The 20,096-nt window shown below is 30.3% G+C and overlaps 1 protein-coding gene across 18 annotated transcripts in view; it reads left to right on the top strand.

Annotated features, from left to right (window-relative positions):
- Positions 1 to 20,096, top strand: part of LOC127728444 (mediator of RNA polymerase II transcription subunit 24-like) — a 74,111-nt gene that overhangs the window by 50,487 nt on the left and 3,528 nt on the right. For 17 of the 18 annotated variants that reach the window (XM_052235806.1, XM_052235804.1, XM_052235817.1 and 14 more), the window contains 7 exons: positions 1,157 to 1,329; positions 2,462 to 2,693; positions 6,441 to 6,675; positions 8,154 to 8,212; positions 8,792 to 8,879; positions 9,610 to 9,627; positions 19,697 to 19,771. In XM_052235806.1, coding sequence (XP_052091766.1) covers positions 1,157 to 1,329; positions 2,462 to 2,693; positions 6,441 to 6,675; positions 8,154 to 8,212; positions 8,792 to 8,879; positions 9,610 to 9,627; positions 19,697 to 19,771 — 880 coding nt within the window. The remainder of the gene's footprint in view (positions 1 to 1,156; positions 1,330 to 2,461; positions 2,694 to 6,440; positions 6,676 to 8,153; positions 8,213 to 8,791; positions 8,880 to 9,609; positions 9,628 to 19,696; positions 19,772 to 20,096) is intronic. The other variant, XM_052235805.1, reaches the window with a different exon arrangement.

Here is a 20,096-nt window from a genome sequence, read left to right as displayed (position 1 = left end):
GTGGTAGGTCAATGATATTTGGTATACAGTTGTATTAGCATTGGCACATCTCATTTCCATGGTGATTATTTGGCCCTGCCCCCTCAGTCATGGTCTATTGACTTTGAAACTTTTGCTTATTTTACATGTATTAGTTTGTGATTAGGTCAGTTTACGAGGAACCATTAGTGGTAGGTCAATGATATTTGGTATGCAGATGTATAAGCATTGGCATATCTCATTTCCATGGAGATTATTTGGCTCAGCCCTCTTAGTCATGGTCTATTGACTTTGAAACTTTTGCTTAGTTAACATGTATTAGTTTGTGATTAGGTCAGTTCAAGGGGAACCATTAGTGGTAGGCCAATGTTAATTGGTATTCAGTTGTATAAGCATTAGCACATCTCATTTCTATGGTGAATATTTGGCCACATCCCCTCAGTCATGGCCTAATGACTTTGAAACTTTTGCTTAGTTTACATGTATTAGTTTGTGATAAGATCAGTTTAAGATGAACTGCTAATGTTAAGTCAATGATATTTGGTATGCAAATTTATTGGCATTTGTAAGTATCGTTTCCATGGAGATTATATAGCTCTACCCCCTCTTCATGGTTCATTGACTTTGAAACTTTTACATAGTTTACAAGTTAATGTTTGTGTTTAGGTTTGTTTAAAGGGAACAACTTATAATTAGTCAATGATATTTGGTATGCAGTTGTATTTACATTGGCTCATCTCATTTACATGGAGATGGTTTAGCCATGTACCTCAGTCATGGTTCATTGACTTTGAATATTAGCCTAACTTGTTAAGTATTGCCATTTTAATTTCAGCATTTGCATAATCAAAATTACAAAAAAGCGAGACATGTCTCTGTGATAACAGTTTTTATAGGAGTTATGCCCTTGAAATAGAAATATATGGAAAATAACATTGTTAGCAATCTAATGTCTTTATTTCTTGTGAAATATTAATTGAATGGTTAAAAAAAGATTTTTGGCAGATAAGATATGTGCAACACTGGAGACATCGAAACTTTGTTCTTTAATTTTGTTTCTTTTTTTTTTTTTTTTTTTGCTCAAAAGATCTACTTTCAAGGTGCATGTGATCTATTCAGGCTCCTTCAAGCCTTTAGTTTAGTTAAAGTAACATAAGTATATATTTTATATTTTCAGACAATGGTTAACAGAAGTAAAAGCAAAATGTTATGCCTTCCAATTATCATGTCAACATGGTTATGTAGTTATATGAACACAGTAGGGGAGGAGTCAAGAGAGAAGCCATTGAAAATGCTGCAATTTTTACAGAACATCAATCCTACAGAGGGTGAAGTTCATTTTACTGAAAGGTATTTTGTAACTAACTCAATCAAAAATGATTTTGAAGATCAAATCTTCCTGAGGGTGAAGTTATTTTCCTGAAAGGAGCATTGTAATTCAATCAGAAATGATTTTGAAGATCAAATTTTGCTGAGATATTTTATGAACCATACTCATATAGGTTGAGAGACATATTGTTTTGTTTTGTTCTGTTTGTCTGTCTGTCTTTCTGTCTGTTTTATTTCATAAACTCATTACTTCTACATATTTTACATTAATCTTTGGAATTGAATGAACCTGACAGTATTAACACTGTGTGTAGCATTGCACTTTTATTAATTATTGTTTAGGTCTTTTAGAGTTTAATCTGATAAGATATTCTTTTCAGAAAATTACTAGATTAATAAAATATGATATATAGATTGTACATCAGCAGTATTTGTGTATATGGTGTATTGATATATATTCTACAACTTTATTGACTGTAGTCAGTTACCGGTGATACAAGAATTCCATTTGTCATTATTTCACTAAAAGATATAAACAGTAAAACAGTTGTCATATTGTATCATTTTGGAAGAGGTTTTTGTCTCGCTTGCAACAAAAGTCACAGAAAACAAGACAAAGGTGTTGCTTTTCCAGTGTCGTCGTCAATGGTGGTGCCAACAGTTGTTAAGTTTTCTGCTTAAGTCAGAATGATAGGAACTACTTGTGATAAATCAATGATATTTTGTACAAAGTTGCATTACTGTTAGTACATATAAGTTTGACAACTATTTTGAGGACCTGCCTCCTAGGTCACGGTCCATAGACTTTCTATTAATGAGCAATTTTCAATGTTTAGTTTTCTGCTGAAGTCAGTTTAGTAAGAACTACCATTTGATATATCAACTATATTTTGTATAAAATTGCATTACTATCAGTACATTTCAGTTTGATGACTATTTAGAGGTCCTGACCCCTAGGTCCAGTGACTTTGAATTAATTAGGAATGTTGCAGTCCATCAGATTGTCTTTTTCGAATTTTTTGCAGACAGGTAAAACATATCTCTGTGTCAACAGTTTATGATAAAATTATCATAAGTCCACACTTTGATTCACATTAAAATCATCAGGAATCGATGAAGCTGTGTATAATATATTGAACCTTGCATTTTACAGATCACACTTGATGTCTAATATTCTAAGGAAAATTGTCAATGATATTCTTCCTGTTAATATGAAGGATAAGAGTAATCAACACATACCACTTAAATTGTTACCATGTGAAGTTCTAGACAAATGTCTCAAGAATCTATTCAGTAAAGGATGGATAGATATGCAGAGTGTTTATACATTGGAACAACTTCTTAACCTTTGTGGTGGAGATTGGTTCAGTGATAGAACAGTAATGGTAAGGGATTATATACAAAATTAACTAAGTATACATATTATGTAAATGGATATACCAAAGAGAATTTATAACACAAAAATAAGTTTATAAAGAAAAATGATAACCATGCAAATCACAGTCTTTATTAAACATCAAATTACACTTAACATCTTTCCTTTTGTTTTCTCTTCTTTTGAGAAATTAAGGGATAAAATACATGTTATAAGGCCAAAAAAAATACAGTCAGTAGGTCAGAATTTTTTTTCAATTTATTTTTTGGGCCAAAAGCTTGAAAAATATTGTCATTCACCATATCTGGTTCCAATATTATACATATCCCTTTGGAAATCACCTTTTTCAATTTTTCAATGAGCAATGTTTCGAAATCACCATTTTCAATCTTTCAATGAACAACATTTCGAAAACACCATTTTCAATCTTTCAATGAACAATGTTTCGAAATCACCATTTTCAATCTTTCAATGAACAACGTTTCGAAATCACCATTTTCAATCTTTCAATGAACAAGTTTAAGGAGATAAACTTGATAAAGATAAAGAGATGTGGTTTGATTGCAAACTAGACAACTGTCCACCACAGTTCAAATGAAATGAAGTGGTTATAAGCAATTATAGGCAACTGTACGGCCTTTAACAATGAGAAAACCCTGACCATATAGTCGGCTAGGAAAGGCCCCAATATGAAAAATATAAAACAATTCAACAGAGAAAACTAACGGCCCTAATTAATAACAAAACAATTTACAAAAACAAATATGACAGAAATGAACCAACAACAACCACTAAACTACAGGCTCCTGACTTGGGACAGGCAAATATAGAATGTGGCAGGGTTAAACATGTTTGAAGGCACCAACACACCCCTAATCTGGGACATTGGTGTAACAGTACAACTTAAGAACAAACTATAAAAATCAGTGAAAAGGGCTTTACTCATAAGATCGATACAAAGCAGAAAAACATCTAACAAAAACACAGACTGGATGTGGCAGGGTATTTATACATCCCCAAAAACAAAAAAAGACACATAGCTCGGATATGAGACTACTCACAGTTACCGACAGCTAGTTCAAAGCCAACAGCAACTATTAAAAAAATCATTTGTCTGACTAAAATAATAATCAGTACACATCCAATGGATTTAGTGTAACGATGTCATTAATCGTCAGAGAAAAACACGACCTTGTGCAATGCCAAAATATAGGTATCAACAGATTGTAGTAGTGTGTATCGTGAAAGTGCATATGTGTATAACAATGATATTTAGTATGGTTTGATCATGATAACAAAATCAATATTTATACCAATAAAAGCAATATCCAAAGATCTTATTACAGTGTTGAATTGGTAACCTTTTAGAATAAGTTTATTTAAAGGATTGATAAGTTTATCTGGATCGTATCTAAATTTCCAGCCTAAACAACATCACTGTAAAAATTAGGATGTGCTATTCCATTTGAAGCAAGTATACTACAGATACAGCCAAACATAGATTACACTCATTGAAATCCAAAATGTCACTACAGACATGGGCATAGGGAACGAGTTGGGATATATAAACACCGTAAGACTGTGCCAAAGGAACATCACCGTCCAATAAAAGGAAAATTAACAATAGGGAAAGAAAAATCGTCCCTTTTGTCATAAATTTTTGTGTAGAGTTTCTTGTGTCAAACTGATAAATCGGTTATAGGTAATGCATATTTTAAGGTTTTTCTTGTATAACACACTAAGCGGTTAGGATGAATCAAATGAAAGACCAACTGTAGGGAGGTCTTTCTTTGGGAAATCCTGACACCCCAAGGTGTGTTTTACAAAAAGAAAATCCTCAAAATATGCATTATCTGACTTATATAATGTCAAAAATATTATTTTCTGCAAAGATTTCCAGGATTGTATCCTATTTTACCAATCACATTAAAGGGAGATATTCTTTTCTTATTAGTTTAGGTTTAAATATGCCCTACGACTCATTTATAATGTGAAGTAAAACTCACTAATAAATCTAGATCATATTAACTATAGAAATTACTGTCCAGTAGCAAGAAAAATAATATTGTTATTCCATGAGGAGAGGAAAAAATTAATTGTTACGGTGTATGAAAAATACAAGTCACTTTGTAATTAATTTATTATATAAATTTTATAAAAGGGGGACGCTATATTTTTTTCTTCTATTTCATGCCATTTTTTACTGCAAATTATTTTTTCAACAATTTAAGATGAGCTATTCAGAATGATTATTTTAATTTCTTTTGTTTGGCAATACATTTTTTTTCATCAATAATTGATAATCAGGATAACATATTATAACCTTCCTATTATGATGTACATAGCTGTTCCTTTATAGAACAAAAAATGAGAATATTTGGTCATTTGATTGAGTAAATGGTAAAAAAAATCCAGAACTTGCACGAAGAGAGCACAAAATCGTAATAATATATACCACGAAAAACGGACAAAAGTATGTTTTCCAATACAGTGTGAACCAAAAAGTTTGTATTGTGTTCTTTTGTTTAAAAAAAAATCCTACACATGAAAAAGGATAAAGTTTGGCTTGTTTTAAAGGTGTATTGAAAAGTTTTGAATAAATAAATATATCTCATGCAATGTCCCTTTATTTTAGTGATAAATTAACAAACTTATTTGTTTCGAAATTTAAAATATATGTTATCAACATTTACTGGTATTTCAGTCTAATAAACAGAGGAAAGAATTGTTTCTGCCTAAAATATATTAACGATGGAAAATTGAAAAGAAAAAAACCTATTGGCAAAAACACATGATAACTATCAAATGAATTTAACTGATTAGGTAAACTGTTGTTTGCATTTTAATCAGGGAAAATAATGACCTTAAAAAGGTCATTAATTTATGCTTGGAAGCACATTACATTGAAACTTGGTATTGTCTGGGTTGTTTCTTCCAAAAAATGACCTGTCATTCTAAAAGAAAAAAACTCCATATGGGTATATAAAATCTAGGAAAGGACAGTTATTGCTGTTAATATTTAATTTATTTAAAGTAAGTTCCTTTGGGTAAATTTCTGCAGTATATTTAGAGAATTCTTGATTATTTAACGAAAAAATATCATCAAGATAATGGTAAGTTTTGTTGAATTTATCAATTAAAAGGAATATAGACGGGTCTTTAGGACCCCAAACTGTGATGTTTGTTTTATAGAATGAGTTAGGGGTTACAACAACTAGTATATTTGTGAAAAGATTATGAAGAAATCCCCAAAATTACTACAGTTTAAGTTCAGATTAGTGTCATTTGAGGAACCCTAAACACACTTATTTTTTCTGGCCAAAGCATTGCCAGAAGAAATAATCATTACAATAGTGCATAGTAACAAGGGAGATAATATTGTATCATTCTATTAATTAGTAAGTGGTGTGTATACTTTTCAATACACATAATTACACGTTATACATATATTTTATTATTCTCTTGTATTTTCAGAAAATGTATAACATTGCAAAAGTTAAAACTATAGATAATTCAAAAATACCTTGTTATAATTGTATGATTTATTGATTTTTTTCTGGTAAAAAGAATATAATACCGGTATTAAATATATCATCAACCATTACAAAAGCATTATATGTATATGTTATTAAAGTCCAGTATATGGACACCTCTAGTAAGAAGTATTACCCTAGTGTCAACATTTTTACTTTACAATTCATAAATGCTTATACTTTTATGACAGATTACTTAAAAATGAAGTATGTTTCTGTTTTAGTGTATGTTAGAAGGAAGTCGTTTAGAAGACCTGAACAAAGCCTTGAGTATAGTGTTTGCTATATTTTATATGGATTTAGAACCTCTCACCTTAAGTCTGATTCTACATACCATACCTAAGTTTCTACAGTCATCACAACATACAAATCTTCTGACAGATCCCAGGGGTTATATACTAGCAAAATTATGTGTAATGTGTATAACATCAGCACAGACTGCCAGGACAGCTGAAAAAGGTTGGTCTGAAATCAGTCACAATCATAAGATGACAATATCTAAATACAGTCGAACCTCGTTGCCTCGAAGTCGAAGGGACCGGACCAAAGTATTTGACACATCCGAGGTTAGACTCATCCGAGGTCGAATGTGTCGTCATAAATTTGGAATGCATGAAATACGGTATGAGATTTGTGTAAACTAGATACAATGAACAGTGTGCCTTTTTTCGATATGACACTTTATGATTGTGTATTCAATCTCCATTTTTGGTCCTTCATAATAATTAAACACACAAGTACAGATACAAATAATGCACAAATAAAAAAAAATAAAAATAGTCTACACAAATATTTACAAAGGTCAGTCACTATAAATTATGAAATCACTCGCGGAACGAATTAAGTTATGAACGGTCTCTGATGAGCCAGAGGTCGTCTGCTTTACATTAAATTATCATGAATTTATCATAATTGTCCTAATCCTGTTATTTATTGTAATTAATGAGTTTCAAATCTAACGATTCATTTAATCTCGGCTTGGGTTATTTAAATTCGTTTTGTTTTTATCTAATGTGAAAAATGTTCAACACACTAACATTCTACTTGAACGATCAACAAAGGTGTTAATTACCGGTCACCATAAACATGTCGTTTTAACTGTTATACAAACAAGTATGTTTACTCAACTTTAATCTCTTTTGAAAATGATTAGGTTACATAAGAAATCATCATTAGGTCTGCATCTTTTGAAAATTCTTACTTTCGAATTTCGAGTCATCGGGGTCAATTTACATGAATTTTACATCGACAGGACTATAAAATTTACTCGACTTAACCGAGTATTCGAATCAACCGAGTTCTACTCATCAGAGGTAATTATGCATTGATCAAACGGAAATTTTACCGGGACCGCGAAATTACTTCGACTCATCCGAGTTTTCGACACAACCGAGTTCGACACAACGAGGTTCGACTGTATTCAAATTATTTAAATGAAAATTACAATTTTCATTTTATATCTGGAAATTTTAACATTTTATTTTGGAGAAATTTATTTACTTGGAATTTCAAATCTTCAGTTTTCAACATAGCTAAAATAAAACAGGATGTACATTACTACAGAGGTTTGTTGGAAAAATTTATTTTTAAAATGATTAATTCTGACCTAGACAATAGGAAAGAAAAGTATTTTTCTTGCACTTGTGTTTACAGAAAAAAGTTATATTTTTCACTGGAAAAAAAAATCTAATGATTAATTCTTAACAAAAAAGTAAAATAACAAAAATACAGAACTTGAAGGAAAATTCAAAATGGAAAGTCCCCTATCAAATGGCAAAATCAAAAGCTCAAACACAACGAACGAATGAAAAACAACTGTCATATTCCTGATTTGGCACAGGCATTTCCTTATGTAGAAAATTCAGTGTAACTTTGGTTAATTTCTATCATAAGATTGTATTTTGATAAAGCTTTTGGATCTTTAAACTTATTTTCAGATATAATGTCTCACTTAAGGAGAGGACGGAAAAGATCAAGAAAGGAAGTAGAATTAGATGTAAGTCACTTGTTCAACATTTGAACAAGAAAAAAAATATGATGACTTTAGAGTATACACGATTGTTTTTCCTAGACACTTTGATAACTAAGATGACGTTATCTATTGTCAATGACTCATATGTTATGTACTTAATTGGTAATTATATGAAATGTCAAACAATCGTAATTGAAATGTGAAAGAGGTTGATAGACTTTTTTAGGTTTATGGTACCCCATTTGAATCATTAGAAAGTGTAAGACAATGTACTTGCCAAATAGATATGGGTTGTTATACTTGTTCACTGCAGTTGGTCAAATTACTTTCCAATTTGGTTGAATAACCCTTTTATTCATGTTATTTCCCTACATGTTCAACCATTAGTTCAGAATCATAATAAAAAAAGAAGACTAAAAATATCAAAATTTATCAAAAATCAAATTGCTATCTGTCCTGTTGGTCTAAGGTTCACAACTGCTTTTCACTTCAAACATAATTGCTAAAAAGAAATTGGAAAATACAGCATGAAATATTGTAGTTTGTATTCACTCAAAATGCAAAAAATTACTAAAACACAAATTTATAATATGAAAATTTTAGGAAATGGAAGAGCCAGAATGTCGTCCAGTTAAACGTAGTAAGACAATGGAACCGCAGTTAACATTAGATGCAGAAGGATATAACTTTGGTGAGTTCATAGGTGAACTTAAGGACTTTTTGTTTTTACTGAATTATTAATTCAGCTTATGAATGATCATTGATAAAATAGTCTTTTTAATTTTTTGATTCAGAGTTGACCAAAAAATACAGTATTGTCATTTTAAATAATTATAGAATCTTAATCTTTATATAAGATAACTTTTAAAACACAAATGGTAGAAAATGGATCAAAAATTGTTTTCTCATAAGAATATTCATGTAGGTGAACATAAAAAATAAAAAGGATGACAGGAATATTAAAAGATGCTGGACATCACAAGAGACTCCTTATTAACACCCAAACTTGCATACAAAGACATGCAGCAATGAAAAAGTTATGGTCTAGATTACTTGACTTGATACAGGCACAAAATGTGTTGTGGATAAACCAATCTTACATGCACACAAACCTCCCACTTTACCTATCTAGACCATTTGTTGTTCAACTAAAACACACAATAAAAATTAAGCCCTGTGCAGCTACCAACAGGACGACCACTAACTTACAGAGGGAAAATGAAGCTTCCAATAGGATGACCACTATCTTAAAGAAGGAATGAAAATAGTATGTCATTGTGCAAATACTTTATACAAACAGCATATTAGTAAAAAGATAAGAAATTGAATGATAATTAAGTTCAAATGTATTCAGAATCGCAGTTATTTTCTTTAGTAAATTGTCACATATATAGAAGTTTAACTAGAACTATATGTATTAGGAGAGTCCAGCTCACAAGGTAGGCCTCTTTGTATGGAGTGGGTTATTGCCCTTTATTTATATTAACTGGAATGTGCTGTCCAAATAATTATTCATAAGTTGGCAAATCACAGTCTATCGCCACTTTCAATATGAATATCTTAAAAGGTATGTCAAATCAGTTTCTTTATTTCTCCTTTTAATAATGATAAAGAAAATGTTTAAAACCATGATTAATGGCACGAGAAATGATCTTGGCTGTCCACTATTCTCTATTTTGAATACCAACTATAATTCAATTGTTAAAACTTGCTTAAAATAATCTTGATTTGCATCAGGAAGTTATTTTGATTTGGGAATTCTTTTCAGGGAAATTTCAATTGAAAACCCGTGCAAAGGAAAATAATGTACTGCTTAATTGCCTTTAAGAATTACTTGCCTTCGACTTCCTTAAAAAAATTACTTGATAAACCTGTGGAAATCAAACAAGAAAGTTACATGTGTTTAATTATAGAAATGTTACATTTTTAAAGTTAAATCTTGCTTTTAACCTTGAATTAATGTCAATAATCAATCTTATGAATTATAAAAGCAATGCATTATTGAAGTAATGTCACTTGTTTTTTTTTTAAAGGTAATTGTATTTTGATTCCTTATCTATGCAAAATAAAATAAAAACAAAATAGATAGTTGATCAATAGAAAAAAAATTAAATGTACAATGTATATTGACTATTTAACCCACACATCAGAAAGCTTTGATGAAAGCTTATTTTTTGTAACATTTCTAATCCTTTCCTAATAGATTTTAACATTATTCCACATTTATTTGGGAATGGTATCAGAGTTAAAAGTTTGGTGGAGGCTCAATATGATGGAAGAACTTGAAAAAGAATTCTTAATGAAAACTAGCTTTTCCAGTAAAAATAACTCTTTTTTATTCAAGAGTTAAAATAAGAAATTGCATGTTTCACATGTTGATGCAATACTGCAACACATTTTGTATTTTTGATGTATGTTTGACATGAAGTTAAACTTATCTGCAGTGTTGATGCACAAATATATGAGCTGAGTCTGATAGAAATAAAATTATGCAAATGAATATCCATACATTGTTAACCTATTTCGGGTTGAAAAAATCTGTACAGAAAGTCTGCAACTGTTTGAAAATTGAGTTGTTATAAGAATTATACAAAATAGACCAAAATTCATCTTTAATTTTGTATTTGAATGTTCCAAAATCAATGAAAGTCTTGCACAAGGTTGATTTCTATCCTACGCAGCTCATATCTAATATGAATAATTTTATATATGAAAATCAGACTGAATACTATAAGTAGTTGTTAGTGTTCAATTTTGAAATATTAAGATTTTTTTTTTTTAAAGTAGGACATTGAATTAAAGATGCTTTCTAGAAATGAAACATTATTGGTCACTTTATGTCTTTTGTTCTTGCTATCTGCAATATATTTGTAAGCTAACAACAGATTCTTAGAGACCAATGTACAAATTTACATCAAATTTAATAGAAATATTTTTTTTGTTTTTCAAAAATTAAGATTTTTTTCTCATCTTAAATTTTCCATTTAATACCAGGACATATATATGTTTGATTGGTCAAAAAGTAAAGCTTATAGTTGCCACTTAAGGTGGCTGGGGGGTCTTAATTAAAATCCATAGAATTTTTTAATAATTTGTCAAAATGAAGTTTTTATCATGTTTTTTTTCAAAAATACAATAAAAAGTATGGGTCACCGGACTTTTTTTCACGCTACAGGTTGTGCAAAATTGTATAGATTATGCATGGAAAATCCAATTTTGTGTGATAAAAAGAAAACTACTCCATACAATTTTAAGATAAAATGTGAGAAGGTAGCTCTTATAACATGCTTTCAGATAAGGAAAAGAAAAAATGGGGTCACCGGACTTGTTTTCTTGCTACATAATAAAATAGGTAAATTCACAACACTTTCTATTATAAAATTACTTAATCTGAGTTATCTCCCCTGCTATCTGAGTTATCTCCCCTTATTTGGCAAAGTTGAAAAAAAATCAAACAAAAATATTGTGTTTTTTTAGAAAATACAGCCATAAATATGATAAAACACATAATTTTCTATATTAACATTAAAAGTCTTACTCATAAATTACATACTACTCTCAAAATTTGCACATTTCATTAAAGATCTAGACCAATTGTTATCTGCTACTTCAAAATCCAAGATGGAGGAAGACACCCGAGCCACCTTAATGAGTCTGATAATATGTAAAGGCTGTGTGTTGAGAGTGTCATTATATTTTCCTATGTGTAAAGACTGTGTGTGTGTGTGTATGATATACATTTTCAAAATATATGCTATGTATTGTCACCTTAATGTTGAAAACATGATATTTCTTCATTGCTCATACTAAGTTCTGAGCATTGTACATTTTTAGTAATTAAAAAGTGTTCCTAAAAAAAATCAAAGCACCATCGATGCTGTGATCCAGCCATTTTTTAGCTACAGTCAGTTAGTCAGACATTTTGATGCTCCCACCATCACAGGAGGGGGCATTAAGTGTTACCCTTGACCGTCCGTGCGTCCCAAAATTGGTTTCTATTCTCTAACTTAATTTGCCTCAACCTTATTATATGAAACATTGTGTTTTACCACTTTTAATAGAGAAGAAACCAAAGAACTGAAAAAAAAACACACAGTGTTATTTTTCCTTTTTAAAATCACCCTTTCTGCTCATGATATTCTCAGAGAAAAAAATCTTCAAAGGTACTACTGACAATCAAAGTAATCGAAATCACTGATGGAAAGACTGGAAGAGTTGTGTGTAAAATTTTAAATCATATTCTCATGTATCATGGTGAACAAAAAAAAAACTTGTATTAAATTCAGAAAGATAATTGTTTTGTTTTTTTCAGTTGATAAAACAAGCTTTTCTCCCTAAATTTACATGTAAATGGTTGCTTTTGAGAATATTTCCATGTTTAAACATTGGTATGTAATTTTTCTTACTAATCTTAATCTTAGGATCACTTATTGATTTACGATGAAAAATTATACGACACTGAAGATAAGGAGATTTAATCCATTTTCATGATACTGCTACAAAAATTATATTCAATTGCCCAAAGATTGAGAATTTCTCAATATTGATACATTTTCTTTTGATATTTCAATTTTTAGCTCACCTGGCCCAATGGGCCAAGTGAGCTTTTCTCATCACTTGGCGTCCGTCGTCCGTCGGCGGCGGCGGCGGCGGCGTCCTTAGCTTTTTACAAAAATCTTCTCCTCTGAAACCACTGGGCCAAATTAAACCAAACTTGGCCACAATCATCATTAGGGTATCTAGTTTAAAAAATGTGTCCGATGACCCCACCAACCAACCAAGATGGCTGCCATGGCTAAAAATAGGACATAGGGGTAAAATGTAGATTTTGGCTTATATCTCTGAAACCAAAGCATTTAGAGTAAATCTGACAAAGGGGAAAACTGATTATCAGGTCAAGATCTATCTGCCGTGAAATTTTCAGACAAATCTGACAACCTGTTGTTGGGTTGCTGCCCCTGAATTGGTAATTTTAAGGAAATTTTGCAGTTTTTGGTTATTATCTTGAACATTATTATAGATAGAGATAAACTGTAAACAGCAATAATGTTCAGCAAAGTAAGATCTTCAAATAAGTTTTCATGACCAAAATTGTCAGTCGACCCCTTTAGGAGTTATTGCCCTTAATAGTCAATTTTTAACTATTTTTTCGTAAATTTTTGTAATCTTTTACAAAAATCTTCTTCTCTTAAACTACTGAGACAAATTTAACCATACTTGGCCATAATCATTATTAGGGTATCTAGTTTAAAAAATTTGTCCGATGACCCCGCCTTCCAACAATCATGGCCGACTTGGTTAAAAATAGAACATAGGGGTAAAATGCAGTTTTTGGTTTATATCTCTGAAACTAAAGCATTTAGAGCAAATCTGACAGGTGGCAAAAATGTTCATCAGATTTAGGAATATCTGCCCTGAAATTTTCAGATGAATCTGACAACCCGTTGTTGGGTTGCTGCCCCTGAGTTAGTAATTTTACAAAAATTTTGCAGTTTTTTGTTATTATCTTAGATATCATTATAATATCTAATATCTAATACTATTAATTATGATTTTAACCTTATTTTACATGATTTCCAAAGCATCAGTAAATACAGGTGAGCGACACAGGCTCTTGAGAGCCTCTAGTTTGAGAAGGGGTACTGATTTTTAAATAAAATTCAGAATGGAAACGGGGAATGCGTCAAAGAGACAACAACCTGACCAAAGAATCTTTTTTTATATGCCCGTCAATTTTTGACGGGACGTATTATGGTATACAAATGTCCGGTGTCCGTCCTTCCGTCCGTCCGTCTGTCTGTCCGATGTAAACATGTCGCACCGTAACTTGAGAATGACTTATCCAAATTTCATGAAACTTAATACAGTTGTTTCTTATGATGGTCAAACGATCTGTATACTTTTTTGTGAAAATAAGATTAAAACTTTTTGAGTTACGGGACTTAGTAACTAAAACAGGTGTGTGTTTTTTTCACATGTCGCGTTTATCTCAAAAACAATTTATGATTATTGCTTAAAACTTTACACACTTCTTATTTATATTAATCTTAAGATCTGTATACTTTTTGGTGATGATTCAAAATTTTATTTTAGAGATATTGAGTATTTTGTTAAAAAAGGGGGAGGGGTTTTTCACATGTCGCGCCGTATCTCAAAAACAGTTTATGATTATTACTTAAAACTTTACACACTTCTTAGTTATATTAACCTTAAGATCTGTATACTTTTTGGTGATGATTCAAAATTTTATTTTTGAGTTATTGAGTATTTTGTAAAAAAGGGGGAGGGGTTTTTCACATGTCGCACCGTATCTCAAAAACGATTTATGATTATTGCTTAAAATTTTACACACTTCTTAGTTATACTAATCTAAAGATCTGTATACTTTTTGGTTTTGATTCAAAATTTTGTTTTTGAGATGTTGATTTTTATCTTAAGATCTGTATACTTTTTGATTTTGATTCAAAATTTTATTTTAGAGATATTGAGTTTTTTGTAAAAAAAAAGGGGGGTTTTCGCATGTCACGCCGTATGTCAGAAACTATTTATGCTTATTGCATAAAAATTCACACACAAGACGACGGGCGTATCATGCGCTCATGGCGCAGCTGTTTGTTTTTCAATTAAATGATTCTGACATGATTGGAAATAGAAATCTTCAAAGGAAGGTGTAGTATATTTTTTATTGAAGTTTAATTAATAATTTTCAGAAAGAGCCAAACAAAATGCACATTTTCAACAACAAAAATTAAATAACTAGTTTTTATTTAAATTGGTGTTCATTCTTTATTGAGAAAAAAAAATAATCCTGTATTCAAATACATGTACACATACCTTACATTGTTAAATAGCAATATAATGGGGAATAAACAAATAAATGCCCAGGTTAGAGTTATGCATATTTGTTTATTGTTTCCAGCAAATTAATAATAATTGAAATTTAAATTTACCTAATTTATTGAATAATATCAGATGACTGTAACACTGATTTTACAAATAAAATAGACCCTCTTGCATTTTTTGTACATATTTGTTTTTTGTCTTTTCTTTGCAAAAAAAAATGCATCTTTTTAATCCTTAATCATTCATCTTTAAAACATTATGTGCAGAATAATTTTATTTAGTGTAGATCAAAAGTAATTATAGGTATACTATTGAGGTCATGTGTATTAAGTTAGCTGTGTAATAAAGTGTATTTGATTATGTAACACAAGAGATATTAACATTACACGGTGGAGTTGATTCCAATTAATACCCCCACCTTTGAGTGAAATTGTTTGTAAATAATGACAATTGTCTATCATACAGTATTAAATCAGTCCTCTTACTTGCCTAAGGAAAGAATTGGAATAATAGCATTTCAAATAAAATGCTTCGCCAAGCGCAGCCTGATACAACCGCAGAGGTCGAACCCTGAACAGTTGGGGCAAGTTTGGACACAATATTCAAGCTTGATAATGTCTGAATTTGGATTGTGATCAAATTCTTGACATAATATAGGTTTCTGACACAAAATAAATGTGGTCAAAGATCTTAAAAATTTGAGATGGGACATTTGATTTACCTAGTATGGTCTGATATCCAAAATCTAACAACATGGTTAGATTCAGCACATAAAAAAATACCAAAAATTTAATTTTAGTTGAAATCAAACAAAGTTTAATTTTGGACCCTTCAAACCTTAATATGGACTAATTTGAAAACAGGGCCCAAAATAAAAAATCTAAATAATAATAATAATAAATTCTTTATTTAAAGAGGGTAAACACAGTCAGTTATAATTACTAATCTTCCCTGAGGCCCTCATATACAATACAAGTAAAAAAATAATAATAAGAAAAAAAAAAGCAAACATACAACATATTAACACAATCGTATAAGTCATGATAGTTCAATGTACATGTACCATTACAACATATAAAACAGTCACAGATTGCATGTAGTAAATAGATATTATATACAAATCAAAATCATACATTCTAAAAAAGTAATAGTTGCAATCATTTCAAGACTGAATATTGGGACTGCCTCAAGTTTTATAATTTGTTTAAAAGAAAAAGTGTTTTGCACTTTACACATTTCATATGGTAGTCCGTTCCATAAAACTGATCCAGAATAAGCAAAAGATTTTTTAAACAGTTCAGTGTTTGGCTTAGGAATTATCAAATTACCTTGAGTAACACCCCGTAAAGCATAAGGATTATTAACAGATATAAGTTGAAACTTTTGAAGTAGGTACTGTGGTGCTTCTTTCCGCATACATTTATATAGCAGTAAATGCACAATAAGATTCAGCATATCATATCAATAATTCAGTTTTTGATGAAATCAAACAAAGTTTAATTTTGAACCCTTTGGACCTCTATGTAGACCAATTTAAAAATGGGACCCAATATCCAAAATAGTAATACAAGGTTAGAACCCCCAAAAATAAAAGACTTAATTTTATCCCATTGAAATTGGTTAAAAGATTTGTTAAATATTTTCAATTGAAGATTTCTTGCTTTTGCGCAATTCTGTGCTATTTCGCAATACTGTGTTGTTGCACAATACTTAGTTAATCTGTTATATATAATAATTTACACACCCTGTTTAGTGTATATCTCCTGCCATGTCAGTATTTGTTGCTTTTATATATAAATCAGAAATAATCAATGTAAAAATGGAAAATTTTTGGGAAAAAGAACCCCCGAAAAATTATGAAAAAAAAAATACCCCCAAAAAATTTGTTGGAAACTAGAAAAATGCTTGTTTTTGGCCCCTTTATTGCCCCTAATTTCTAAACGTTTGTAGCAATTACCCCCAAACTCAATCCCAGCCTTCCCTTTATGGTATGGAACCTTGTAGTACAATTTCAGAGAGGTCCATACACTTAAACACAAGTTATTGTCTGGAAACTAGAAAAATGCTTGTTTTTGGCCCCTTTTTTGCCCCTTATTCCTGAACATTTGGGGCAATTACCCCCAAACTCAATCCTAGCCTTCCCTTTGTGATATGGAACCTTGTTGTACAATTTCAGAGAGATCAATACACTCACACACAAGTTATTGTTCGGAAACTACAGAAATGCTTGTTTTTTTCCCCCTAATTCCTAAACTGTTGGTACCATTCCTTTTGTGGTATTGAACCTTCTGGTATAATTTCATAAGATATCCATTCTTTTAAACTAAAGTTATTGTCCGGAAAACAAATGTGTCTTTGGACGCGGACAACAACATGATAGCATTATAAGAACGCATTTTTTTTGCAGTTGTGTAAAAAGCGTGGTAATCAAAACACATCTTGTACCAAATTTTATTCAATAACTTATAACATAGACAAATGATACTGATAAAATACTTTCATAATTTTTATCAACTGATGAAATTTGATATATTACTTTTTCACATTTATTCATAAATAGTAATTTATTATAAATTTTGATTTACAAAGGAACCATATGCAAGTGTATATTTAAAATAAAGTAGCTGTTCGACCAATATTTTCTTAATTTAAGGGCAAATAACATGTCAAACTTTTGCTTAGTTTACATGTAATTGGTTGTGATTAAGTCAGTTTAAGGGGAACCACTAGCAGTAGGTCAAGAATATTTTGTATGTAGATGTACTATTATTGGCACATCTCATTTCCAGGGAGATTTTTTGTCGCCCCCTCCCCCCTTTTTTTCCCTCAGACATGGTTCATTGACTTCGAGACTTTTACATAGTTTACAAGTTAAAGTTTTTGTTATTTGTTAGGTTAGTTTAAGGGGAACCACTTGTGTTCAGTCAATGGTATTTGGTATGCAGTTTTATAAGCATTTCTATGGATGTTCAGTCATGGTTCATGGACTTTGAATGATTTGCATTGTTTACATGTTTAAATATTGCCAACATTTGCATTATAGTATCAAAATTACAAAATGCAAGACATACTTCTGTGTCAACAGTTTATTCATTGTTGCTTCAATTAACTGTTCCAAAATGCAAACAAAAATCAGGTAAGTTCCACCCAATTACGAAATTACAAAACTGTTTATGCCAATACATTGACTGAAATAAAAATGAAATAAGAATAGGTGATAAGGCTATGTAAAGCCTGTTTATTGAGTGTAACATCATAACTGCCTGTATTTAAAGGCTGTATGTTGGGAGTTTCATCATATTTTCCTGTGTGTAAAGACTGTGTGAACGTGTGTGATATAAATTTTAAAGTATATGCTATGAATTGTCTATTTAATGTTGAAAAAGTTAAATTTCTTCATTGCTGATATTAAGTTATGAGCATTGTACATTTTTAGTAATTAAAAAGTGTTCCTAAAAAAACAATAAGATTAAAACATACACATGTATATATTTTCAGAGTAATTATGTAAATTTTGGAAATATTTGTGAATTAAACCAGATTTTATATTATATAAAATTATAGCTTCCTCTTTGCTTGCTTTCTTATGAATTTGTTTTTTATAGCTGCCCTTATCTTTTTAAATCACTTTCATCAATTGATTTTAGTTCTTATGATTTATTTTCAATATATTTATATTTTCTTATCATCAGTTCTGTTATATTGGATCTTTTGAGAAGTACGGTACATGTAAAGTTGTTTTTCACTTAAAAACTGCTTTTCATGATGACTTTATAACATGCATACATGAGCAGGTAATAAAAATAATGAAAAAATGGCTGCATGGCAGCAACACTTGAAAAGTTTTACTTTGTATTCTTATGAAAATATCGTAAACTACATCTTCCTAGTAATGGTCTATTAGTTCCAATCATTATCCATAACATGATTGTTCTATTATAAATGTATAGTCTGAAGGTTTACAGAAGGAAACTATAGGTCAAGGTGTGGCCTTCAACAAAAGTTACAGTAAGTGAGCTATGTCCCAGATTTTGGTAAAATTTGTCAAACAACTTTGACCTGTTGAACTTTAATTAACTAAATATTAAAAAAGTAATGCATTTATCTCTTTTATTGTCTGAAATATTACTGATTCTTTCAAAATAAGTGAACATTTGTATAGAAAACACATTAAGTTAATGAAAAACATTATAATATATGTCTAAAAATCATCAAATCTCCAATTTCTAATCCAATGATTGTTCGTCAAAAATTTTGTTGTTGATAAACAAATTTCCATTTTAATAATGTATAATAATAATATGGTCACTGTCTCGTTTTTACTGTATACATCATTCAAAGTGAAGTTCTAGGTGAATAAATACCATAAAACACACATTGTGTTGTAAGCAGTAAAGCATCAATTTCTAAATGTTTTCTTACAACCAACTACGTAACAGATTGGTTTAAACACGAAAAACTAAGTCAGTGACCATATGATTATATAAGTATAATGCATTCCAAATTATAAACAGGGAAAATGTTCATACAAATGTAAAAAAAATTCACCTTCCAGAATAAAACCATGAAATAGTGAGAAACATGTAGGTAATCATCATTATATTTTTATTTTAATTTTAAATCACATCCAATTTTAACAAATATTTTTTATGTTCTCTTGTCTAGATTTCTTGACAGCAAAAGAAGATGGAGAGACATCACCAACATTTGATGCTAAAGACCATTTAAATAAGGCACTAGGTAATTACATGAAATTAACAACAATTGAAATTTCGTTTTAATGTATAAATCAGTACAAAAATGTATTGTTAATTTTCATATTTTCATTATTGTTGCTCATCAGTTGACTCAAGGAATACTTTTGGTTTTGAACATTTTTTGTTAAAAAACATGCACCTAACAAAGTTTAGTTATTTCTTTAAAAATTTGAAAATAGGCAGTATAAAAATAAGGAGATGAGGTATGATTGCCAATGAGACAACTATCCACCAAAGTTCAAATAAAGTGGATGTAAGCAATTATAGGCAACTGTAGGTTTATTAGTATTCGTTATAAATCATTGTCT

The sequence above is a fragment of the Mytilus californianus genome, unplaced genomic scaffold (genome assembly GCF_021869535.1).
Source record: "Mytilus californianus isolate M0D057914Y unplaced genomic scaffold, xbMytCali1.0.p SCAF_2, whole genome shotgun sequence".
NCBI classification, from domain to species: domain Eukaryota; kingdom Metazoa; phylum Mollusca; class Bivalvia; order Mytilida; family Mytilidae; genus Mytilus; species Mytilus californianus.
This window is presented reverse-complemented; position numbering and strand designations above follow the sequence as displayed.